Source organism: Pogona vitticeps, chromosome 9 (assembly GCF_051106095.1).
Source record: "Pogona vitticeps strain Pit_001003342236 chromosome 9, PviZW2.1, whole genome shotgun sequence".
Classification (NCBI taxonomy): Eukaryota; Metazoa; Chordata; class Lepidosauria; order Squamata; family Agamidae; genus Pogona; species Pogona vitticeps.
The window spans coordinates 8,810,849-8,838,467 of NC_135791.1; the positions used below are offsets into that span (position 1 = coordinate 8,810,849).

The 27,619-nt window shown below is 42.5% G+C and overlaps 1 protein-coding gene across 2 annotated transcripts in view; it reads right to left on the reverse strand.

The window, feature by feature from the left end:
* PHACTR4 (phosphatase and actin regulator 4) overlaps positions 1-27,619 on the reverse strand; it is a 131,197-nt gene that overhangs the window by 77,311 nt on the left and 26,267 nt on the right. For both annotated transcript variants that reach the window (XM_078380054.1, XM_072979796.2), the window contains exon 2: positions 10,640-10,679. In XM_078380054.1, the coding sequence (XP_078236180.1) occupies positions 10,640-10,667 (28 nt within the window). In that variant the 5' untranslated portion in view covers positions 10,668-10,679. The remainder of the gene's footprint in view (positions 1-10,639; positions 10,680-27,619) is intronic.

Here is a 27,619-nt window from a genome sequence, read left to right on the forward strand (position 1 = left end):
GGAGCTGGGACAAGCGACGGGAGCTCACTCCGTTGCGTGGCTTCGATCTTACGACTGCTGGTCTTCTGACATTGCAGCACAGAGGCTTCTGTGGTTTAACCCGCAGCGCCACCACGTCCCCTATGGTAGCACTGGAAACCATTAAAACGGGTTCATTCCCACTGCCCTGTTGCTCTTTGTGGAAGATATTTCAACTTTTCTCCCCCATAGAGTTTCATCTAGTCAGAACCTGGATCTTTTATACAAATAATCCAGTTTGCACTGACAAGATATATTTTGCACTGAAGGGTTAATGAGGTCCCTTATGTTTAACTAAAGCATTTAGGATTGACTACATGGGTGTTTGGTCTGCTGTCGGGATGGGCTCGTTTGGTCCTAAAGGCGGTGATCAGGCAATGACTTTGCTGAAATGTACTGCCCCCCACTCCCAAGCAGTCCTATTTGTACCCCTCTGGTACTGCCAGGGGCTTTTACGTTTTTGGTTTGGATAGGATCACTTGGTTTGATCCATTTCCAACAAACGGGATCACTGGAAATGGATGAAAGTGGGCCACCTTCTTTTAATTTGCCAATATCAGGAAGTGAGCCACTTCATGATGTTGCCAAATTAAACCCTTACTCAGCTCCATGAACTGACCCTGGAAGTGGTGGAATTTTTTAAAAAAAAAAATGGATATGGAACAACAAAATGTAAAAACAGCGCTAGTTATGTGTAATAGGTAGGTACAGAAACTTGTAAAATACATGTGTAAGGCTATTTTGAAAGTGATGCAGCATATATTTGCTGCTCCGATACACACTTAGATTTTTTTCCCCACTTCCCTGGTCTTTTCATGGAGCCAAGGAAGTGTTTAATTTGCCAACATTGTAAAGTGGCTCTCTACTAAAGCCACATCTTGATACTGGCCAATTGACAGCAGGCTGCAGGGGACCAAATAGGGACCCTTGAGGTCCATATACCAGCCATTCGGATGGTGAGGACTGCACCAAATGGCATAGCGAATATCCTTTGTTTAGTTGTTTAGTCATGTCCGACTCTTCATGACCCCATGGACCAGAGCATGCCAGGCCCTCCTGTCTTTCACTGCCTCCCGGAGTTTGGTTAAATTCATGTTGGTAGCTTCGATGACACTGTCCAACCATCTCGTCCTGTCGTCCCCTTCTCCTCTTGCCTTCACACTTTCCCAACATTAGTGTCTTTTCCAGGGAGTCTTCTCTTCTCATGAGATGGCCAAAGTCTTGGAGCTTCAGGATCTGTCCTTCCAGTGAGCACTCAGGGTTGATTTCCTTTAGAATGGATAGGTTTGTTCTCCTTGCAGTCCAGGGGACTCTCAAGAGACTCCTCCAGCAACACAATTCAAAAGCATCAATTCTTTGGCGGTCAGCCTTCTTTATGATCCTCCATACAGAGCATCCTAGTGAACCTATTACAATACTAGTGAACCTCCATACCGAATATCCTAGTGAACCTATTTTTTAGCACAATCACGCCTGCTCCAATTGACAGGTGTACATGTGCTCTAAACAGAATATCCAACCAGAACTGAACTATCATCCAAATTGCTTCATCTGCTTTTCTCTGACTGAATTTCTAATTCATAATAAAGAATGAGCCAATGGGTAACCATCCGTTGTCCTGCAGAAACAAAGCCAAATCTCCACCAGTAATGTTCCTCTTATCGTTTGCAACAGAGTGGATGCAAGATGATACAGCATCTGAGGCTAATGAGATTTTTTTTAAAAAAAAGACCCTTTACACACATCCATCTTACATAAAGCTTGACCAGTCAGCTGGGCAAAAAGCTTTTTTTTTTTTTGCCACTTGTTCACACACAAACCCCTTTGGGAAGGGACTACACTTCAGTACGACACCTTCCATTAGAGCGCTCAACAACAGCTTGGTATGAACAAGAAGCTTTCAACAGGCAGGAAGCTCCACGTAATGCGTGCCATCTGCCATTCTGAGAGCAGAACAGCCGAAATACATCATCATGCATGCATGAGAGAGAACTCTGCCTAACTGGAGTGAGCAGCAAAACTAAGCAAGAACACCACGTTGGGGCTTGTCGAGCAAGCAAGTCCAACAGGAACAACTGCATTCTGGTTGCAGAGAGAAACGTCACACATAACCTGAAATAATTCAGTATGAAGTATAGCCAGTAGTATTTTTGCTTCTGATGGCCACAAATAAGGTCAGTGCTAAAAGCTGCTGTTCAGACTTCACGTGACTCTTATTTATATTATTCAAGTTTTTATTTTACTAAGTACCCATAACACCTTTTGCCATTATTGGCACCTAAGGTAGATTAATGTGTATATTCTATATGCCATCAAGTCAGAACCAACTTATAATGATCCTGATAGGGTTTTCAATGTAAGTGAGATATTTAAGGAATAATTTTCCCAGTTACACTCCCCCCCCCCCGTGAGTTTCCTTGGCTGAGCAGGGATTTGAACCGTGTTCTCCAGAGTCCTAGTACATCGCTCTATCCACTATACCACACTAGAAATAACTGGGATTAATAAAACTGTATAAAACTCTAAATCTACCCCACTTGTATATGAACAGTCTTCATGAAAACGGGAATTTCACTATTCTTTCATAAGGTTGGACGGCCCAATTTTAAGGATATCAAGTTTCATTTGACTTTCCTTTCACTCTGCTATACCCTAGATTATTTTTTTCTCTCTGAGAGAGGATATTTCTAGAAGAATTTGGTTCTGAATAAGTTTTAAGGGGTCTGAATGTGTTTTAAGTCCAGTGGGTGGACAGTGTCATCGAAACTACCAACATGAATTTGACCCAACTCCAGGAGGCAGTGGAAGGCAGGAGGACCTGGCGTGCTCTGGTCCATGGGGTCATGAAGAGTCGGACATGATTTAACAACTATACAACAACAAAACCAACCAACAAAACAACCAACCAGCTTATGTGGCTTATCTATCTACAAGACGATTTTGGTCAGTATCTGTTTTAAAACCATGATCACTGATTTGTAAATAATGTTAAGCAAGGAACAGACCACAGCAAATATTTTTGACCAAATGAACCGCAAAGTGGAGACTGAACACTATCAAACTATACTAGGAAGGTGAGAAGGCACATAGATTAATGTACGAGGCTGCTGTGTGATTGAGAAATCTTTGCCTAAGAAAGAATGGGAGGAACATTCTGACCTACATCCTAGAGACTGCTTTTCTTTGGACGAGAAGGAAAAAATTTGAATTCTGAATCCCTCCAACCTTTGCAAGCTGCCAGTTTCCTTTAAGGAGGTGGCAAAATCCATCCTAGGAATGACATCCAAAACCTGGCATTTCTCAACTGATGACACCTTCCATTTTGGAACTTGCCTTAAACAGAGTAACCTGACATGTGCATCTAGCCATGATTTCTGAACTTCTATATTTCCTCCACACCGCCCATATCTCTGTAATTCCCAGCCTGATTAAGAGTCCAGCTGAGCTTCCCAAATATCTGCAGATTATTGGTAGCAAATAAGATTACTGACAAAATGTTGCAGTGTGGGGTGTTTGCATGCCACATCACCAGCTATGTGCTTCCCAAGATACTCCATTAACCGTGGTTCCTGATCTTGGGTCACCCAAGTGTTCTCAGACTGCCATTCCCAGAAACCCCGCCCAGCACAGCTGCTGGAGAAGGCTTCTGGGAACTGCAGTTCAAAAATACCTGGGTTACCCAAGATTGGAAACTACTGCTCTATTACTCCCCCAGTATTTTCTGCTCCACTTTCTGTTCCCTGTACCAATGAACCAGCAGTCCTCTCTGGTCTATTGAAGAGGGAGCTCAGAGAATCTCTTCTAAACATGTTGATTTGTTATTTTTCTCTGTCCCTGGGAAGCCTCTACTTTTTCAAGCTGGAATGATTCAAACAGACTTTCCCCTCATATGGTTAGTTGTGATATGTTCTTTAAAGGTGTGTGTGTGTGCGTGCGCATGTGCGCTCGTAGGTGGCATCTCAGTGATGTAGGCAGTCGAGGTGTGGAGTTCAGGACTGGGGAAAACACACCCCTCCCTTGTTTCCTCTCCCCTGACCGTCCTCCAAATTAAAAAATAAAAATAAATCTTGCATATATGTCATTAATGCTAGATCACCTTATCTGGGTCATCATCATTATTATTCCCCATGTTTATGCCCCATAAAAGGATTGGCAGAGACAGGATTACAGGAAGGAAGGAAGGAAGAAAAGAAGGGGGGCTGCGGGCTAGAATGCAAATCGCATTGTATCCAAAATGAACGGTGAATTCCCAAATTAATCGGTAGTCCCCATGCGGACACGGATTATGATTTCAAACACAATACAGGCTGCAAATCAAATTGCAACAAGTTTAGGCTCACCCCGAGGCAGGATTCTGCCATAGCTGCACATCTGCCATAGTTTGTTTCCAAACATCTACAGAACAGACAAGACCTCACAAAGGCCTAGTAGAGATGTAAGGGAAATTATTTTCCATACTACCTTGAAGGTTAAGTGGCAAGACAAATTCAAAATTGAGTGATACTGGTACAGGATATTAGCAGACCACCAGAATTAGACTATGACAATGTAACTGTGGTCATGGTGGAAGTCCTATGAGATTGGGCAAGTTAGTGAACCAGTTATACCTGGATTTATTATCCTTTGGGGACTATGCAAAAGCCAAAAATGAACTGAAACAATAATAATTGATACCAAAATTAGGAGTACGGGATGGGCACAGAACATATTGTAGAAATCAAAGCCATCAAATATTACTCTTTGTTTTAACAGCTTCATGCCCCTAAACCAGCCAGAACAGAACACAATGGCCCAGAATGGAAACATCTAGGTGAGCTAAACAAACCATATTCACCAGTTCATAACTGGTGAATAGTTGGGTTCAATAACTGGTGAATAGTTTGCTGTTACATCAGTAGCAAAGATGTAACAACCCCCTGCAAAAGGGTCAGCAGTACCTTTCCAGATGAAATTTCCTTATTGCAGAAAAAAGCCAAGGTTGGTGACCTCCGAGTAGGACAATGGCCAAATTTACTAAGTCTATGTGACTAGAAAGGACTGATACAACAATCCCAAAAATATCAATAGGGAGTACATTTTGGCATCCGTTCCAGGCCAATCATCCACGTTCCAATCATCCACAGTACAGAACAGCAAAGCGCAAGTAGGACAACCCAGCCAGATTTACCCATCATAAATGATTATAGGGAATCCATACACAAGTCACAAAACATCAATTCCAGTACAGTGGTGCCTCGCTTAACGGACACTCCGTTTAGCGATGAAACCGCATAGCGATTAACTTTTCGCGATCGCAAAAGCAATGTTTCCTATGGGTTTTTTTTTGCTTTGCGATGATCGGTTCCCTGCTTCGCTTACTGATCATTTTAACAGCTGATCGGCGATTCCAAAATGGCTGCCGGGTAAAAAAAATGGCCGCCCGCTGTGTTTAGGGATGGATTCCTCGCTTAAGAGGCAGCGAAAATGGCCGCCGTATGGAGGATCTTCGCTTTAAGGTGAGTTTAAGCCCATAGGAATGCATTTTAAAATCACATAACAACGAAATCGCTTAGCAGCGATTTTTGCTGCACGGATTAACGTCACTATGCGAGGCACCACTGTATCTATTCCAGGCCAGAAATCCATATTCTGGAAAACAGCCTAGAATGGCAACTTCTTGTACAGGACTGATGTAACAAGCTACAAAATGTCCACAAGCACTACATTCCAGTATCTATAATTCCAGGCCAAAGATGCACAGACCAGAAAACAGCCCCAAATGGCAACTTCCAATAAGTCCAAGCCAAACAAATACGTCAGTCTTGGCTGCTTTTCAGAATACCAATGTTTTGGCCAGGAACAGGTATTAAAACGTGACTTTTTCCAGTGTTTTGGAACTTTCTGCATCAATACCTTCTAGTCATGTGTAACTAGGGAATCTGGTTGGATCACTATACTCAGAAGTTTCCATTCCAGACTGTTTTCGGGAAGACAGAAGTTCCTTTGGGAATGGTACCAGAATGTGGTTCCTCTGGAGGTTTTACCTTTATTGGAGCATTTACAAAACTGAACGAACAGCAAATTTTTAAGGATAAAATTCACTTCTTCGGGTTTATACATCAATATTTTATAGATAGTATAGAAAAATTGGAAATAAGAGTCCTCAACGTTTACAACTTTTTTTGCATTATCAATAAAATACTGGTGCCTGAAGAAGTGGATTTTGCCCTCAAAAACTTGCTCTTTGTTCAATTTTTTAGTACAGTGGTGCCCCGCATGATGACGACCCCGCAGAATGACGAAATCACATGATGATGACTTTTTTGTGATCACTATAGCGATTGCGAAACCATGTTTCCTATGGGGGATTTTAGTTTGATGATGATTAGGTCCTTGCTTCGCGAACCGTTTCTTCGCAAAACAACGATTTTTCCGGCTCCACAAAATGGCTGCCCTGTCTCTTCTGGACCCATGCTTCGCAGGGCAGCCATTTTAACAGCTGATCGGCGCTCGAAAAATGGCTTCCCCTATGGGCAATCTTTGCTGGACGACGAGGTAATTTCCCCATTGGAACACATTAAATGGGTTTCAGTGCATTCCAATGGGGAATTTTTTTTGCATGACAACGATTTCGCTTAACAGTGATTTCCCTGGAACGGATTATTGTCGTCATGCGGGGCAACACTGTACTCTAATAAAGGAATTGCCTACTCTTGCATTTGTCTAATCTTAAGGACCAGATGGTCTTCTCCTAATTTTTTTCTAAGGTTTTGCGGCTTACTGCATCTCTCTCATCAAGCCGTGCATTACCAGTAAATATGTTAGGACATTATTCTGGGACATTGTGCTGATACAGCTGGTTTGGGGGAGCATTAAACAGTTAATAAAGGATAATAGTTGGATGAATTCTGTTTCTAAAATATTGTTCTGATGTGTGTCTATCACACCCCAATAGTTTTCGCACTAATTTTTATTATCTGATGCCCATTCTGGCCTATTCCATTCCATCCTGGCTTTTCCTTAGTCATCATGCTTTGAAAGATGATCTACAAGTGACGTGCTGGGAACTAATAAAAGTATTTGCTTTTTTTCCCTACAAAACATTGGGGGGATGTTCTAATCGGAAACTCGTAGATAAGAGGCACGCTCTCCCCAACCCACCCAGCAAAATATGCAATAATCTAGATAAGTGATGGGACCACCGTTTTTGACTCAAGACATAAAGGAAGTAGAGATCTGTAAATATCTTCAAGTACCAGCTCTGGTTTGAGAGCAGTACACTTGGGCTGTCTGGGAGCGTGCTTAAGCTCTGCTTCCACCTATGGTTCAGCTGTATATTTGCAAATATAAGTCAGAGATTACAGAGTGGGAGTGACAGACTTTCTTCCCAAGGAAATCAAAGCCAGGTGATTATTGTACCTGTGGAATGTCTCATTGCTCAAAGGAGCAAGTTGTGGATAACGATCATTTTCACAGAAAGAGAGGGCCTGCTTCTGGTGGACCATCCGCTGCTTTGTAGATAATAAATAACAGCGTTCTTTTGGGGAGAAAGACTTCCTAGCCCCACCTCCTCCGGTGGGCATCCCCTCAGAGGCAGTACCTGGAGGACGCACGGCACGGAAGCCAGGCACTACTTCTGAGTAGGTGGCCTAGGAAGCACCAAACACCTGTTTGGCCGGTAAACGAACTGGCATGAACTGCAGAAATTAACAATTAGCTTCATTGACCACGTTTGCCTACCACATTAAACTAGGGATCATGACTTCTGAAAACTCGGCACGCCCACACTGCAGCTGCTTGCTCTTTTATCTCTCACCTGCGTATGCAGCAGAGCTTGGAAAAATTACTGTCATAAACTACAACTTCCAGAATCCCCCAATCAGCAAATCATTGCTTCCAAAATGTTTCCTCAGAATTCTGCTAAGTAGAACTGCAAGCAAGGTTTGGATCGCTTCGCATCACATCCAATACCAGAAGAACGATTCATTGCACCTGAAAACTAAGACTCATAAATCAAAAATACTCTGAAGTTATCTTATGAATACTGGGTTTATCAGATGCAACAAATCATAATCTCAGCTTTAGATGTAACTCTAAGCTATCGATGCCTTACTTATAAGGGTCTTATATTAATTTTTGCACCAAAAATGCATTAGGGCTTATTTTCAGGGGATGTTTTTTTTTCATGTACGACAATCTACATTTATTCAAATATGGTCATGTCATCTTCTAATGGCTGCTGCACAAGGATGGAGGGTGGGCTTTCACTTAACTGGGGCTTATTTTGGGGGGTAGGACTTATATTACGAGTATCCTGAAAAATCATACTAGGGCTTATTTTCAGGTTAGGTCTTAGGGAAGTTAATGCATATTATAATTTAATAATTCATGATTTCTAGCTTAAGTGGCAAACCCTAGAACCTAGACTTTACAACGAAGGATGGGACATTTATATTTTTCAAACTACAGCACCCAAAGTTCTGCTGAATTTGCCCCAGCCAGAATCCTCAGGGCTTGGCCGTCCCTCTTAGGTCTACAAAACTCTTCCCCTTTGGAGGTACAATTGGCCCATTTCCTCCTTTCTTTTCATCAGCAACTAAAAATACACCTCTTTAGACAGGCTTTTCGGGAATCGAGAGGCAACTGAGATAGGGAAGTCCTTTAAAATTCAGATTTATAATTTTTAAATACTGTTTTAAATATCTCTATATTAGGGTTTCACATTTTAACTGGTCTGGTTTTAATTATTTGCAGATCTTAAATATGTCTGCATACTGCCTTGGGTACCCACGAGGGAGGGAGGGAGATTGCCATTAGGAAATGCAACTTCATATTGACAGCTGATCTGAGCATCAAGGAAGGGGGTAGCCTTTTTTTAAAGAAGCTGCATAAATTTTTGCTTCAGCTGTGATTGCTCAGGATTTGCAGGGATAGTCAACACACTATAAATCCACTAAAAACAGATAAAAGGAGAGGAAGATCTTAGATACATCAGGGCATGGGACCCGTTCCATTATTCAGCTTGTACTAGGATCACGCCATGGTATTTGTTGCCCCCGTTATGAAGTGGAAAAAGTAAGTGCAACCAATTAAACGTGCAATTAAAATACCAACTGCAGCACATAATAGCAACTCTGCTATGATTGGGTGTACTGACATGAAAACATTTCAGTGCATGGAGTCCAACACAGACAGGAAGCTGCAGCCATGCGAGTCAAGTCACTTGTGTCTTGGCCACCGATTTCTGCCAGATCCCAAACCAGCCTTCCTCAGAACATCATCCTGTTAGAGCAGACGCTTGGAGAATGCAACACAGAACAGCGCCTTTTGATTCCCAAACCAGGTAAAAGCCCTCAATTGCAACACGAAAATGGCCATTATCCAAAGTTCTGCTCACAAAGTTTGCTTTCCAGTTTTTCAGTCTCCATCTCTTTACTGTGTCATTTAATAAAATGACCCTTTAAAAAAAAAAGACGGGCATCATGGGCAGTCCATATTATTTACCCATTTAGACGTGCGTGTGTTTTAAATCATCATCTCAAATAAATGAGACAAAGTTGGAATGACAGATGCAACAGAGCTGCATCCTGATCCATCATGCCAAAGAGGCAGATGGACACTTGCAAAAGTCACTTCTGCTGTGCAGTAAAGCTGCTGTAAAAGCTGTACTGTAAATCCGCAGAAAAATAACGAGTGCCCCTTTCTAGCAGCTCGGCACCAAATTTGAAACTGACATCATTTATTGAGTAAATAACCAGAGTATAAGCCCATCTAACCTGGGCAGGTCACTTGGAATTGATGCAATCATTTTTTAATTCAATGGTTAATACTAATTTCTTCTTTGACACAAAGTATTTAACTAGGAAGAGAACAAAAACATTGTTTTTTAATTCTAATCAGTCGTCTCCCATCCTCGGCAACATGCAGGAAGCTGCCTTCTACTATGCAAGATCATTGGTCCATGTACTTCATATTGCCTACACTGATTGGCAGGGGATCCGATCAGAGCCATTCCCAGATTTACCCAGAGATCCCAGGAATTTAGCCTTTTACCTGTAGACCATGTCCTTCTGCCACTTAGCTGTTGCCTTACATTCACAGTGTAATCACAATAACATTTTTTCTCAAATCACTGGTGCTTTTAATACAGGGTTTGGAAAAAGTCAGTTCCAGTATGTGAAGATGAGTTCACATACTTTCAACCAAGGAACGTTATTCCTAATCTAAGTAATAATTATGATTACTATGTGTGTCAAGTCAATTGCGACTTTTGGCAACTCCTTCCTAACGGCAATCCATTCTATTAGATAAGATTTCAACAACCAAATTCATTCAAAACAGTTTTGATATGAAATTAAGCCATAACACCAGGCAACAGAAACTTTAAAAAAAAAATTTTTTTGCAGTAGTATAATTCTGTGAAACAGACAATAAATTCAAGCATAACAGCACAGCTTGATAGAGGCTTTAAAAATAAAAAACAGCCGACTGACATTACCTACCACACCACTGACCAACATGATCTCATTGACATCACATAAAACAACTTTAAAATGCACTGGAGTATTCCCACTTCAAATTTAAGCTGATCAATCGGGAGAGAGAACAAATAGAGAACACGGACAACTAAAGGAATGCCTACCGGTGCTGTCCTCCGTTTCCTGCAACATCCTGAGTGAATCCTGCAAAGAGAAGAGAAAAAAGATTCTAAAATTATACCATGGCTATGCTGAACATCAGAATCTTTAATATCCAAACAAAAATCAATGTTCTTAATCATAAAAATCAGTGAAATGGAGTCCCAAGAAGGTTACTGTTTTTTGCTGTCAAGGTAAGTATTCCCATACTCTCTGGCATGGGTAAAAAAAAAGAGTTTATTTCCTGCTTGGAGGCATAAAGCGATAAGAATCACAAGGAGTAAAACTTTGTTATTTATGGTACGTACCAAACCTATGAAGAGCTTTATGGTCTGTCCCCTCCACTACATATTTTTCACTAGCTGGCTTTTCCTAAAATGGCCTAAACACCTAAAGGGGCAACAATTTGGGAGCGTTCTGGAGGCAACTAATGCTGCAAATGAGTGGTTACACCAGCAGTCGGAAGAATTTTATTTGCAGGGACATGGTGGCGCTGTGGGTTAAACCGCTGAAGCCTCCGTGCTACAAGGTCAGAAGACCTACAGTCGTAAGATCGAAGCCACGCAATGGAGTGAGCCCCCATCGCTTGTCCCAGCTCCTGCCAACCTAGCGGTTCGAAAGCATGCAAAAATGCGAGTAGATAAATAGGTACCACCTCAGTAGGAAGGTAACGGTGTTCTGGTTCTAGTCGCGCTGGCCACGCGACCACGGAAACTGTCTTCAGACAAATGCTGGCTCTACAGCTTGGAAACGGGGATGAGCACCGCCGCCTAGAGTCGGACATGACTGGACAGGTTGTCGAGGGAAACCTTTACCTTTACCTAAGAAATGGCAGGACAGATGTTGCAAGTGTGTTGACTTCCTGGGGGACTATGTAGAACAGTGTGGCAGTTACAGCTTCCTAGCTCAATTTTTTCTGGGAAAGGCTCAATACTTATCAGCACCTCCTCATATAATTTGTATGTCTACCACCCCATATTCATCAAATTTGGAGGGACTGCAGACGAGAGTCAGCAGAAGCTTTTCTGTAATTTTAGTGTCTCTAGGTGCCGGGGGGGGGACTTTACCGGGGGAGGCCTCCTTGTGGGTATATAACCTGGACAGCCAATACCCAAACTTCACCAAATTTGTAGGGCTTGTAGAGGAGAGTCAGGAAAAGCTTCCCTGAAAGTTTGGTGTCTGTAACTGCTTCGGGGACATTTTATAGGGTTTTAAGGTCAAAAATGAATTGACAAATCAATTCATCAGGAAAAACATTGCAAATTCACAATTTGTGATTTGTCAGCCTTGACACATCATGAATCCAAATGAATCACCATTTTTCTGATTCGTACGCATCTCTAGTTGTGACTCTTTATAATACCACAATGGAAATGTTACCAATTCCAAATTACTTTGGCTGGCTGGAACGTTCTAATTGTTGTAGTTTTTAAAAAAAACTTTCCCACACATTGCTCTTAAACCTCTAAATGGTTTGGATCTAAAACAACTTCCAAGACTACCTCAATTCTTCCTACATCTGCCAAGATTATATGATCTTTAGTACACGTGGTTCTGTAAATCCTCTGCCACTTGAGTCTAGCTTGACAAAGTGAGGGGTGAGAGAAAAGGGTCTCCCTGCAGAAGCCTCTCCATAAGTTTAACTATTGGCACAAAGAGCTTTAAGTTAAATATGCCGATATATTCAGTCCCACCCCTTGTCCTATCGCCCTTCCAAAGAACTTCCTCGCCTACAAAACATTATACATGTCAGCATTTCCAAAGAGAAAACTCTCAAAGCAACAAGCCCATGACTTGAAACAACTGTTGAAAGATTCCAGGTCAGGGAAGCAGAAGTATCAGAGAATAACACATTTGGATCAAAATATTTGCACTTACTTCTGGAGCGAGATTAAAATCCCTTATCAGAATTTAAAAAAATGAAGTCATGCCTGAACATTACAAAACATGCTGCGGCAAAAAAGGGCTCCACCCTCTAAGTAAAGTTTCTGTTCCTACAGATACTGTTTGTGCTGTACAACAAGCGAGTTACCTGTACAAGGCATATTCTGGGATGAGGAAGTAGTTAAAGAGCGGTAACGGCCAGAAAAATTCTTCCAGGAAGAAGGCCCCCCCCTTCATCATTAGCACCAAAGCTGTGTCATGGAAGAGGAATTCCATTCATGCAGACAGGAAAATATTCCTTGATGCTCTTTGTACTAAAAAAATAATACTGTAATTCATAAAAGACAACTGACAGGTCTGCCGTCGTATTGGCATTCGGTCTTCGAAATTTTTTGGGCCAACTCCCAGAAGTTCCATTTAGAACTTCCAGAAGTGCCACTCAAGGTCCAGATTTCTGAGGGCTGAAATCCAAAAGAAATTCAAAAGATTTTGAAGGTTGAAAACCATTGTTCTACAGCAATGGCAGGTAACACTCAAGCTTCCGGCATCTACTGCCTAGAAAAACCTGAACTTGAAAAAATATCATTATTTTGGCTAATATACTGGCTGGGAATTCTGGTTGGGTATTCTGGGAGCCGTGGGCCAAAATGTTTCTTGGCTACACTCTGTCCTACGCAGATTGCATGGAGGGAAACGAGCTGCATCTTTATCTAATGGGAAAAAAAATTGTTCAGTTATTTTGTTTACAGCTGTGTGGATAGCTAGGCATCTGGCGGTGGAGCTGGAGGTTAGCAGCTCAGTTCTGCACTGTGATTCCTAGAAAGGCCAGCCTGTATAGCCTTGGGCAAGCTGCACAGTCTTAGGATGCCCCCAGAAGAAGGGAACAGTAAACCACTTCTCTGAATTCTCTACCTTAAAAACTTTGGAAAGAGTTTTGCTGTAAGTCAGAATGGACCTTTCGGTACACAATTGTTACTATTGTTTTATATATATTTGTTAAAGCACTAGATATTAATTTTAATATTCTGTGATTGCAATTTTATCTACAGTACTCCATATTAAATCTGGAAAATATCCAGTATAAGACGCAAAGCAAAGAGTCAATATTTAAAGTCAGATTCATGAACGGTGATCAAGCTCCTCACAAGACATGGATCCTGTACAGTGGTACCTCGCGGGATGAAAAACCCGCAAGACAAATGTTTTTTTGCGATCACTGTGGTGCCTCACAAGACAGCTTCTTCTATGGCCGTGCTTCACAAGATGATTTCCCCCCCGCAAGACTGATGCCTCGCAAGACGAAAATAATTCATTTGTCTTGCGAGGTTCCCATAGGAATGCATTGCAATGCATTCTTATGGGAAAGGGAAACCACTTTTCGCAAGATGAACATTTCGCAAAACAGCGCTACTCACGGAACGAATTACTTATGTCTTGCGAAGCACCACTGTACTTTGGTGTCCCAACAAACTCCTTTGCATTTATTGGACTACTATAAATGTGTATATAGTACAGCACTGACCACAACCTAGCATTGGGTTGTTTTCATACCACCTTACACAGAAGATGTGCAGGTTAAATGATTTTGGATCAACCACAGGGAGGGACAGCTTCCTAGTTTCAGTTCCTAACGCAGGATCAGCGATAGGAAGGAACAGCTTCCGAGTTTCATTTCCTCTAATATTGCTGTCATTTATATTTTCAATACTCTCTGTATTTGAAGTAAACAAACTTTAGATTTATAAGACCTACTTTATTTTTCACTACGGATCCAAGGTGAACTATGGTTGCCGGATTCCAGTTCTTGAAATCCAGGTGGCCTTATTAGCACATCAAGCTAATTAAAACATTGTGCAAATTAAGAACCTTAATATTTGCACTGTTTTTCTAGCAATATGTCTTGGCTTTGGTGTCAATGATATAGTAAACCCCAATCCGAGTAAGCCAATATGCCATACTGGTTAGGATTCTAGACATGAAACGAGGAGACTTAAATTCAAATCCCTGCTTAGTTGCAAAGCTTGCTTGGTATCCCTGGGCTAATGACGACCTCTCAGCCAACCTGAGGTTACAAGGTTCTTTGCAAGAGAAAATGGGGAAATGGGGACCATGTCAAGCAGGCATGTGTGTCCCTATTTTAGAGAAATAAAGAAACGGCCAGGAACCCCCTACTGATATTTTCACTGAATAGCTGTTACATTTTGTCATCATTTTTTACTTATGGCAAAAAGAATGTACAGATCCCTCAAAAGTAACATGTTGTCATCTGTTGTGCAGAACAACATGCAATGGAAAGTGAAGACAAGCTTTATAAATAAGGAGAGGAAACAATGTGACTGAATACTTAATTATAATAACCATCCTCAACTTTCTTTGAACTTTTTATCATTATAGTATCAAGAATCACTCACTAGAATACCGTATTTTTCCATGTATAAGACGTCCCCATGTATAAGACATCCCCCACTTTTCTAATCCAAAATTAAGAAATCTAAGGGGGGCTTAGCAAGTGTAGGGGGGAAGGGATCAAAGCGCTGCAGGATCGCTTTGATCCCTGCTTTCCCCTCCACTTGTTTTTGTTCTCTCCTCAGCTTACTTCCATGTATAAGACGGCCCTCAATTTTTAGTCTAAAGATTTTAGACAAAAGTATAGTCTTATACACGGAAAAATATGGTAGTCACTGGTCATACTCACGAGGGTTTTCTGGGAGTTGTAGTGCAAGAAAAAAACTTTAGCCATCTCTCCCTAGTAAGTACTGGTATATCTATCTGTCGTGCATATTTATTGATGTGTGCTGACTTGAATAGCTTAGTGAGTGAGGTATCTGGACACAGAGCAGAAGGCTGGGAATCCAAAGCATCCCGGATGAAGAGCCAGCCTGTGTCGCCCTGAGCAAGCCAAGCAGTCCCAAAGCACTTGGTAAACCATTTCTGAGTCCTCTATACCTAGCAAACCCTGAAAAGGTGAGATTGACTTAAGGGGGAGAAAAAGGGAAAAGAAGAACCACCCCCCACAACAAACCCCCAGGAGGGGAACACAAATGGTCTTCTGCAGGGGGTGGAAGGAAAGAAATTAGTGGAAAAGCATTTAGACCAGCTTTCATGTCATTAAAAAAAGACTCACAGTCTCTATCCTCAATCCTTTTATAAAAAGGCCATGACACAAGAGAAAAAAACAGTTTTCTTGTTATCATTCGCATGTAAAAGATTTTATGCACTTAAGGCTAACTTTGTGTGAATTTAAGATTGTAGGTAGAGTGAGAGGTCAAAACGATATATTGAATTTTACCAGGTGAAATATGAGGGATTGACTGGGCATGAGTTAATATTTATGCACCTAATGAGAATCACGGAATTTTACAAAACGGGATTAAAAAATTTTAACAGAAATAAAGAAGGGGTGCATTATAATGGCAGGAGATTTTAATATTGTGATGGATAAGGAAATGGATAAATTTAACACCTTCAAAGGAGAAAGAGGAATTATATTACAATACTAAATGATATGACGAGTAAATGGACTAATAGAGGCAGAGTCGGTGGCAGAGGCACGGAGGGGGCGCGACAAACACGGCCATTTTGCACAAATGTGGTGGGGTGGTCGCAGGTCAATTTGCCTGTTATAGAAAAAGGGTGCAAATTGAAAAAGGCCGGGTACCCCTACTTTAGGGGATATGTTTTCAGTTTGCACATCTGTGAGATCCTGTGGGACGTTGGCTGGCTTCTCTCATGAGGCAACCAGGCATAAAGGCTTGTCCTCGCAAAATAACTGCTCAAAAGAGTGACTACACATCTTTTGCCCTATTACAGACACAGGGTGGGCTAGGCCCAACTCTCCTCACACTATTGGCTGTGTGGGCTAGGAATTATGGGAGTCGCAGTTCAGCAACATCTGGAGGGCCGCATTTTGCCCACCCCTGCCCTATTATATACTATTAACTCTGGGTTTGTAGAGCTCTGTAAGGGTTAGAGATTGGCATTTTTTTCAAAATGTCTGCTTGGGTTTTTCAGCCAGCGGATGGGCCAACGTGGTCCATGTAAAACTTAACCAACCAGGCAGTATCGCAACCCTAATATCCAGCAAGGAAAAAAAGAATGACTCCAGAAGGTGGACATAAAACTGATGAACTAAGTGCCTCAGAATGAGCTGTTTATTTTCTATGCCACAATAAAGTAGGATCCCCATAGCCAGTGGGGATTGGTTCCAAGCCCCACTGTGAGTACTGAAAACCACGGATAATAGTGAACTCTCTCTCTCTCTCTCTCTCTCTCTCTCTCTCTCTCTGTGTGTGTGTGTGTGTGTGTGTGTGTGTGTGTGTGTGTGTGTGTGTGTGTGTGGAGAGAGGGAGGGAGAGAGAATGCTAAAAAACACACAGAAAGAAAATATTTTGACATATACTGTATACCAGATTATGCTACCTAGTTTTCACTAACAGGCATTCCTAGCATGGTCTCTGGTTCCCTCTACTGATTAGCTCTGGTAAAACACATAAAAAAATTTTTCCTGAATTTTTTTCTTTTATAATTTTTAATACAGTGGTGCCTCGCATAGCGAGGTTAATCCGTTCCGGATTAACCTTCGCTATAGCGAAACATCGCTGAACGGGACAGGGAAAGCCATTGGAACGCATTAAACATCGTTTAATGCGTTCCAAAAGGCTCCTTTACTCACCGTTCAGCGAGGTTTCCTATGGCCGGCAGCCATTTTCGCGCCCTCATTAAGCGAGGGGAGGGCACGAAAACGCTGTGCGCGGCCATTACGGAGCTTCCGGTGGCCATTTTGTCCGCCGAACAGCTGATCGTCGGGCTTCATTTTGCGAAGATCGGTAAGCGAAACGCTTACCGATTCATAAAGCGATTTTCGCCCTATCTAAACGACGTTGAGCGATCGCATTAGCGATCCAAAAAACGGATCGCTATGCGATTTCGTCATTATATGGTGCGCTCGTTAAGTGAGGCACCACTGTATTTTCAGACCATGGATAAGTGAAACTGCAGATACTGATCCCATGGATATTGGGCTCCTACTGTACTGGAAGCCTAAAACTTTGCAAATCTATTGCATATCCATAATTAATAAACCTTTTTTCAATAAAGGATAAATAAGTGACATTATGACTTTAACTTGTGAGGAGATATCTCTACTTATTTGTGATGTGATTAACTTTTTGATTGCTTTTATAATTATGAAATATGGTCTTGCTAATATCACATGATTTGAGTGCTATGGATGCTTAAGCAACACTGATCTGAAAAGAAGATACCACCCATAGCGCTTAAAGTACTCTCTGGGCGGTTTACAATTTAATTATGCAGGCTACACATTGGTCCCCCTCTCCAGCAAACTGGGTACTCAGTTAACCAACCCTGGAAGGATGGAAAGCTGAATGAACCTCAAGCCAGCTGTACTTGGGAACCAAGACACGAACAGAGTTTTGGCTGCAGGACTGCACTTTAACCACTGTACCATGAGCCTGACTATCATGTGTGGATATGAAAGCTAGATCGTGAAGAACGGTAACAGGAAAAAGATCCGTTCAGTCGAAACACTGAGCTGGAGGAGAGCTTTCCAGATACAGTGGTGCCTCGCTTGATGACTACCTCGTTAGACGAGGAAATCACTTGACGATTAGTTTTTTGTGATCGCTATTGCGATTGCTAAACGATGACTGAATGGGCATTTTTCGCTTAATGTTGATCTGTTCCCTGCTTCGGGAACCGATTTTTCACTTAACGAGGATCAAAAACAGCTGATTGTCAGGTTTCAAAATGGCTGCCCGCTGTGCAAAATGGCTCCCCGCTGTGCTTTAGGACGGATTCCTCGCATTACAGGCACCGGAAAATGGCTGCCCTATGGAGGATCTTCACTGGACGCTGAGGTATTTCGCCTATTGGAACTCAATGAACCGGTTTTCAATGCATTTCAATGGGCTTTTTCATTTCGCCTGACGAGGATTTTGCTTAACAGCGATTTGAATGGAACGAATTATCCTCATCAAGCGAGGCACCACTGTATTGTTAACTACCAGAAAGACCAGAATGAAATCAAGCCTAAACCTTCTCTAGAGGTTTAACATGAAAAAAAAAAACCTGAGGCTGTCATACTTTGGGCACATGAGAAAACAACAATACTGGGAAAAGACGAAGGGAAGCAGAGATGAGGAAGGTAAAAAACTGGATGGATTGACTCAGTAAAGGAAACCACAGCCTTGAGTTTGCAAGACTCAGCCTATCCAGGAGGAGAAGCATTGTTATTTGTCCTGGGGGAATGGAGTGTGTACCTGCTGCCCGCTCTTTCTCTGGCGTACTCCTGCCTGTGGTGACTCCATCCCAAAGGGCTGCAGGACCGGATCCCTTTTGCCCTACCTGACACTACTTTGGGGGACAGCGATAAGAGCTGGGCTGCCGAGGTGGCAGGGCCATTATTTGTAGAGTTGCAGCCAAAGGTGGGGAGGGGGGAGCTAAATAGGAGATAAGGAGGGCAAAGGCTAGTCCACCTGTTTAAGATAGCTGAAAGGGGAGCGTTTAACATCACTATTGTGCAAAGAATCCAGGAAGATTTATTTAGGGCTAACGTTCCCAACCTTGGGTCCCCAGATGTTCTTGGACTACAGCTCCCCAAAATCCTGGCCAGCACAGCTGGTGGCGAAGGCTTCTGGGTTAAATCCCTCCAGCTGCACAGCAGAAGTGATTCACAGACCAGAATAGCTTCAAGTCTCCAGCGCCATCCATCCCTTATCTCAAGTACTGGCATTTACAATCTCAATAACTCATTCTGAGATTAGCAAGAAAAAGAATCAGTTTCTTTAGTTACAGTTGTGAACAGATCAAACTGCAAACTGACCAAGAGACTGACTTTCAGCAACAGACAACGGACTCAAGAGAGGGGAAAAAGCCCCAAGCAGAAAGGCAGGGCTCTCTTCGAATTTAGAGGCAGGGAATGAACAATGGCTCAGACCTGGAGAGACTGACAGCCAGAAAGGTCCCTCCCAGCCACAACATCTCCAGGCAGCGTGAGAGGTTGTAAAATCACCAACATTTCTGGATCTCAAACTTCTGCCTGGAGGAAATTGAGATCTGAAGGTGGAGAGGCTACATCTGATTTCATCGCTGTGGACAGATCACAATCTGGTTAGCTTCAGATTGGCAGCGGGTATGATCCTTGCAAGGGTGGTGTGAACTGATTAAGAAGTCAGCGCCAAGACCCCGATGGATCCGAATGGTTTCTGGAATGTGGCCGGCAGCTTCCTTGTTCTTTGGTCGTACTGCCAAAGCCCTTACCGATGGATGGAATATGGAAACAGCCCGGGGGGGGGGGGCTGACTCTACCACTCTTAGGTGACCCTTCCCACCTGTGTGACTGTGTCCCCAACCCTGGGTTTAACAGGGAGCTACAACAATGAAACAAAAGGGGCCGAGGCCAGTATCACTGGACGCCAATTCAAGATGAATCAGATCATAAACTTGTTGCAACCCATCTGGAAAGGTATGCGGCAGAGACAAAGGCTGCTAAAAAGTCCTTATGCGTCTGCTGCTATCGCCTCAACACACAGCACACCAGCGATGCTTTTCCAAACAGTGCAAAGCCTCCTTTAATTTCATTGGGGAATGGAGTGCCAGAGCAGTCTGCGATGCGCTTTGCAGACAAGGCTTATCAGATTTACTTTGATTTGGACTCTGATCTTGGGGCAGGCCGCGGTGTTGCAACGTTGGCAACTGCTCATCCTTTCAGCTGGGATTCTTTTCAGCTTGAAGATCTCAAGGATGCCGACACAGTGCTCGGAATGATGAGGGATACCACCCGCTTGCTCAGCCTTGCCCCTCCTGCCAAGGTAGCACTCAGGCCATGATGCTTCCTTAAAGGAAGGGTCTCTCATTAAACCAAAAGTTCTCAATTTTGGCCCCCCAGATGTTCCTGGACTCAAAGTCCCAGAAGCCTTCACCACCAGCTGTGCTGGCCAAGAACCTCTGGGAGGTGTCGTCCAAGAACATCTGGGGACCCAAGGTTGGGAACTACTGCACTGAACCTTTTTTTAAAAAAATCCAAATGTTTTCCGTGGCCAAAATCTTATAGTAGTTGGTCCAATGACTCAGTGATTCAATGGACCTACTCTAGTGTCGTTTACAACACAAAACAACAGTTTTTTGTCATTAACTGCATGTCAGTTCCAAATTAACCATTTCTAACTAAGGTGGTTGGGAAGGGGGCGGCCCTGCAAATCCAGGTACTCTTGGATGGTGCAGATTATCTGGACCCATTTCAACCAGGATAAGGGAATGAGAATGCTTTGATCTCTTTAGTGGATGACCTGCACCAGGAGATGGACAAAGGGAGTTCAACTCAATTAGTTTTCCTGGACTTTTTAGCAGCACCCTGTTAGATCACCTGGTAGGGGTGAGTATTAGGGGTTCAGTGGTTCTGATCCTTTCCCTCTGGACATGTACAAAAAAAATGGGGAATTAATTTTTTAGCTCCCAGAACCTATGAAATCCAACCTCATCTGGTGGAACCTCTTCTTTCTGGCAGTGTTTGTACCCCCTCACAGATCAAACTGGCCTATTACCTGAAAGGTGGGGTACATAGGCAATTGCTCATATCTATATATAAGATAAAATGTGTGTGTGTGTTTGTGAGAGAGAAAGAGAGAAGATCCTGTAAATTTTTATCCAATCAGCTTGCTGTGTATAACAAGTAAGCTGTAAGCTAAGCAGCTCCATAATAAACTAATTGATTGGATTCAAGATGAAGATATTATAGCAGTAGACCAAGTACGATTTAGCCACTGGTGATCTATTCTCGGTCACTGATTTGTATTAACCAATTTTATTGATAAATATATACAAAAGGAAAGAGGTGTTCTGTAGGCAGCACTTACTGATCTGAAAACTGTATCGGATTCCATATTTTGTACATGAATTTGGGAACAATTATTCTTTACAACTATGGACAAGATGTCTTTTTCAAATTAAATGTTTTTATAGTACAGTGGTGCCTCACAAGACGGGCGCTCCGTTTAACAACGAATCCGCATTAGGACGAGGTTTTTGCGATCGCAAAAGCGATCGCAAAATGACATTTTGAATGGGGGAATTTCGCTGCGCAATGATCAGTTCCCTGTTTCGGGAACCGATTTTCGCTTCCCGACGATCAAAACAGCTGATTGTCGGGTTTTCAAAATGGCCACCGGGTGCTCAAAATGGCTCCCCACTGTGTTTAGGAGCCATTTTTCGCTGCACAGGCACCTGAAAATGGCCGATCTTTGCTGGACAGTGAGTTCTTAGCCAATTGGAATGCATTAACCAGGTTTTAATGCGTTTCAATGGCTTTTTTATTTTTGCTTTATGACGTTGATCCTGTGTCATCTGCAAAAAGGGGTTAAGCAATTCTGTACTTTAGCTCTAATCTTATTCAATTTATATGTGAATGTTGTTGAGCATTTGACGTCCCCAGCCTTTCATGCCCCCAAACTGGCTGCTAAATCCATTTCAGTTCTATTTATTATATGCAGATGATGCAGTCCTGTTATCCCAAACTAAGGTAGATCAAAGAAGACAACGAAGAGCATTTTTTAGATTACTACCAGGAGGAGAATCTACAGGTAAATTACAAGAAAAAGTAACAGCATTCTCAAAACATTGCAGACTCTCTAAATGGCCCTTCGATGGGCAACCAGTTGAATTCCTCAGTTCTGAAGTAATTAGGCTTGATTTGTCATGTATCAGGCACGTGGACAAGCCCCATAAAAATATGTTGCAGAAAAGTCTTTAGAAAGCAAGAAAATCTTGAGGATATTTTCCCACACTATTGGTCACAGTTTTATACTTATCAATGCTGAAAGTCTATACAGCCATGCCACCAGCTCTGTTGCTGCACGGGACTGAAATCTGGGCCAATACAAACTTAGAAGCAAACTACTAGAGACCATGCATTTACGTTTCTTACACAAATATTTGCTGTACCCAGCTATGGTCCAAATTCTTCTTTGAGGTTGGAAGGTGATCTTCCTTCAGTTCCTACATAGGCTAGGGCTGAATTTAGCTCCTTTTGCTTTGCTTTCTTTTGTTGAGCAGGACCATATGAGAGCAAATGGATGAAATACATTAAGTCCAAATATGTACTTTTTGGTTGTCTTCTCAACACCTATAGACCATTTAGTGATAGATTTACTAAAGCTGTGCTTGTATGATATTGAACATCAACATAATGTTCTGCCACCCAAAACAATCATATCTGTGGTATGACCATTTTTTTTAAACATTCAAATACACCATTTCTGCAAGTGCTAACAGTTCCTAAATACAGAAGGGCTTCTTCACTTAACGTCGACTCCAGCACTCCTGTAATTGTATGTGCGCCTGTGCTGTGCATTACTATCCTGCTCTTTTTACAGAGGTGCACACGTAGTTAATTTGACCTTTGTGAGATAACAAGCCAGCCAGTTATCAGATCTGTATGTATCTTTCTCTTCTTGCAGACTGAGATAAGCAGGTAATGGTAGCAGCACCAATTAAAATTAGTTTAAATGTGGTTTCAAAGCAGCAATTCTTTGCAAAATTAAACTTATATATTTTTTCAGATGCATTTTTGATGATTATGTATTTCGCTTCCTGATTTTAGTATATTGGTTTCATATCACAGGAACTTTTTATGTGTTACTTGCAAATGCATATGTTAATGCAAATAAAAATACTCTCTACTCTACAAGGCTTCAGTAATGGCAATTTTCCTATAAAACAATCCACAGGAATTCTCACGCTTTGTCTTACCCTCCAACACGCTCAAAAAGGATTCCACTTCTAGCTTTGTTTGGGGCTTTGGGGGTCCAAAATGGTTCCAAAAGTGAATTTTTTTCCTTCTACCCTCTATGACCTGGCTGTTCTCAGACTGCAGAACATCTTAGCAAAGGGGAAGAAGTCTGCCCCTGTTGTCCTGTCAGCACACAAAGATTTTTCATTCACACAGGCTTTCAGTTGCTGAGAACGGAGCTATACTTTATTTTAATGTTTTAAAGTAAACAGCATTTTAAAAGTGGTCACTGGAAGGACAGATCCTGAAGCTGAGGCTCCAATACTTTGGCCATCTCATGAGAAGAAAAGACTCCCTGGAAAAGACCCTGATGTTGGGAAAGTGTGAAGGCAAGAGGAGAAGAGGACGACAGAGGACGAGATGGCTGGACAGTGTCTGCGAAGCTACCAACATGAATTTGACCCAACTCCGGGAGGCAGTGGAAGACAGGAGGGCCTGGCGTGCTCTGGTCCATGGGGTCATGAAGAGTCAGACATGACTTAACGACTAAACAACAACAGCATTTTAACACCCTCTCTTCAGATAAAGGGAGGAGAGAAGTCAAATAAACAAATATTTCATAGACTTAAATGCCACCTCCTATTCCAAGAATTAGCCACCTAGCATGCTAATTTTGGCCGAAGAAGTGTAAGTTACCCAAAGTTTCCTGAAGAAGCTGCGCGTGAATCCAAGTTAGCTGGTCCGAGACCTACTTGCAATCCGGGATGGGGACTCACTGCCAAGTCGGACTCAAGTTGCACTGGCAACTCAACTTGGACTTGCCTTTTTTTTTAATGACTCACTTGTATATCACCGAAACCGTGCTAGAAAAACAAGTGCAATTCAAGGGAGAACTGTATTATAGTACCACAACATCAACTACAATGACCCGAGATCAGAATGGGAATCTAAAAGAGGCATACGTACATGACGACGACACAAATTATTCAGGCCAGCAAACGTAACTGGCCTCCCAAAATGGTCAGATTAAGCCAAGATTAATTTATGTGGTGATGGCATGACGCAGAGTGTCTATGTAACCACAGATTACTAAACCAAAAGAACATAAGCAAACAGAGGGTCAGAATTTATTTAGGCTGATGCAGCACTTCTGCAACAATCCATACTGCTGCTCTGCTGTTCCTCCAAGGTAGTACCCATAAAGCAGGATGTGGGGCTTACAGGCTGGCCAGCGCTTGGAGGGTTCCACCAGTTCCTGACGGTGCTGGGGTTGGAGCAGCCTTGCCCACTTGCAAAACATGGGCAAAGACGAGCCACAAAAACAAGCCTCTGAGGTTGCAAACGAAAACAACATCGTATTCGCGAAGGCTTTCACGGCCGGGATCTAATGGTGGTTGTGGGTTTTTCGGGCTCTTTGGCCAGATTCTGAAGGTTGTTCTTCCTAACGTTTTGCTAGTCTCTGTGGCCGGCGTCTTCTGAAGATGCCGGCCACAGAGACTGGCAAAACATTAGGAAGAACCACCTTCAGAACCTGGCCAAAGAGCCCGAAAAACCCACAACAACCAGAAAACGACATCACCCGCTGGCCAGGACCAAGGTGAGCAGGAACCGTCCCCGCTGGTGGGTGCAGTGACCCCGTTCTTCCCTGAGGCTCAGCTCCACTGGGTCCATTTTTTAAGCAGCTCAAGCTTCAACCTGGCACAGGTTGCCTCCCAGCACTGCCTAGACAAGATAGAAGCCTTGGTGCGGTATAAAAATGGCACCAATGCACACCTGTAAAAACTGCACCGATGCTTGTGTCACGGGAAACTGAAACTTAATCCGGACAAGACAGAGGGGCTCCTGGTCAGTCAAAAGGCAGATCATGGGACAGCGATGCAGCCTGTACTGGATGCGGTGACCCTCCCCTTGAAAATTCAGGTGTGCAGCCCGGGGGAACTCCTGGGTTTGTCTCCAAGTCTGGAGGTCTCGGCTGTCGCCAGCAGGGCACTTGCACATTCAAAACTAGGGCGCAAGCTGCGCCCCGTCCTGCAGGACTTTGCTACAGTCAGACATGCCACAGTTATATCCTGGCTGGATGACTATAACACACTCTGTGTGGGGCTGCCTATGGAAAGGGTCAGGAAACTACACCGGGTCCAAACCACAGTAACTGGGGCTGATCATGGGGATCACACAACCCCCGTTACAGCAGCTCCACTGGATCACTGATCAGTTTTTGTCAGAGTTCAAAGGGATGGTTCTAAACGATGAAGCTCTAAATGGCTTTGTCCCAGGCTATCTCAAGGACCGCCTCTTCCTTCATTGTGGTCTCAACACCTTCACAGGTGCATCTGGTGGGGACACTCTGTTGCCCCTCCCAGACTCTGGAACTCCCTCCCACAAGAGGCCAGCCTGGCCCCATCTTTGTGGTCCTTCTGCAAGCAGGCGAAGACTTTTCTCTTCAGGCAAGCTTCCCCTGAGTGACTAGCTGCTGACTGGGGTTTTTTAAATGAATTGCTGTACCTTACTGCACTGCATGTGTTCTGGTGTTACTTATATTTTGGGTTTTTTTTAAATTCATTAATCCTTCTAGTATTGCATACTCATTGTTACTAACTTAAATACTGTCTTTTAATTGTACACACCTTCGGGTCCTTTTTAAGGAAACAGGTGGGTTAAACGGACTTAATAAATAAATAAATAAATAAATAAATAAATAAATAAATAAATAAATAAATAAATAAATAAATAAATAAATAAATAAATAAATAAATAAATAAATAAATAAATAAATAAATAAATAAATAAAGTTGCTGCAAACCACTTTTGGTCCTTTCTGAAAGTGTAGCTGCAGCCACTATCTAGGGAAAAACAGTGACGATTCCTTTAAGTCCTACTTTTTCAGATCACAGTAGCTGCCTGTGTACTCTACCTGACCTATTTCACAAGAATTCTCTTAATTTTATTCAAAAAGCACGGCTTCTTCATCCACAAAGCTACACAAGTAAATATTGCAAGTATCAGCCCACTTTTGACTTATTCCCCCCCATATTAGGCAACACACTGAAAGAAGGATGATCAGAACAGCGAAAGATTGAATTGCTGTGCTCTGAAAGAGGCTCTGATTTTCAGGGCTATTTTCATTTTTCACAAGGCCAGCCTTTCCGTACCTCTTCACAGCAGAGACATACCACCATCAAGTCCAGCTCACAGGTAATATCCAAAAACAACCCTAGGTATCTCTGGGAGCTCAAGAAGTCCACTAGAAGAAAACAGAGAAGGAGGTGGCGAAACAAAAGTTCAGCAAATGAAATGTGCAGTACAGAGAGAAATGAGAATTAACTACACCAATATGAGCACATACAACAGACCTGGGCAAAGTGCGGCCCGAGGGCCACGATACGGCCCACGAGCCGCTCCTATCCAGCCTGCCGGTCGTCGCTCCAGTCCGGTGTTCAAGCACTTGTTCAAGCCGAAGACAGACTGGATTTCTCTCATTGAACAAATTGAACATCAAAACCATTTATAGCTTTTTTGTCTAAAGTTGATCAGTCGCTTATCTTTAACATACCGCAAAAAACCTCTTTAGTATCTGTGAAGATTATCAAGTTTAAATTAAAAACAATCATAACATCACTGTTTCATTTTATTTTTAAGTAAAGTTGGTTCGGCCCCCGTACACAGTTCAGATTTTTCATGTGGCCACCCTGTAGAAATTAATTGCTCACCCTTGACATACTACAACAAAAAGCCTGGATTGAAAATGTACTGCATTACATCAAAGACCAAGTTTTATATCCATCAATAAATCCACATTGTGGAGTCTAAATTCATGACCCTGTTTTTTAGAAATGTGGAATTCTCCTTGCTCAATGCAGCCGTTTAAGAATGAGGACATTTCCTTAAGCAGAGAGGAAGGTGTACGCATCTAATCTTAGAGACTCATGCCCGTCAGGTGCACATCTTCCACACTGCCTTTTAGTGTACAAATTCCGTATTGCAGATTAGAATCTGTTAGCCTCTAGATTGAGGAGAACTAGACAAAAAGACAGATCAAACATGGCAAAATAGTGTAAAAAAAGTATAAAATGATGTATAAAATGCAAAATAATGTAACAAAAAAAAGGATAGCTCTGCAAGCTGTTATGACCTAAATGCTTTCAAAAAGCAATAAAGTAAATAAATACCTGACACATCAGGCCGTGACAAATTGCATAGCTGTCTTGATCTGTTTAAGAACCAACTTTCTCAACTGGGAGATCACTTTCAGCACTTCTTTGGATCATTATTCTAAGTATCCTTGTACCGCCCCTTCCCAAGGTCTCAAGTACGGGGGGGGGGGGGAATCTACCCCTTTCTTACTAGGAGGAGA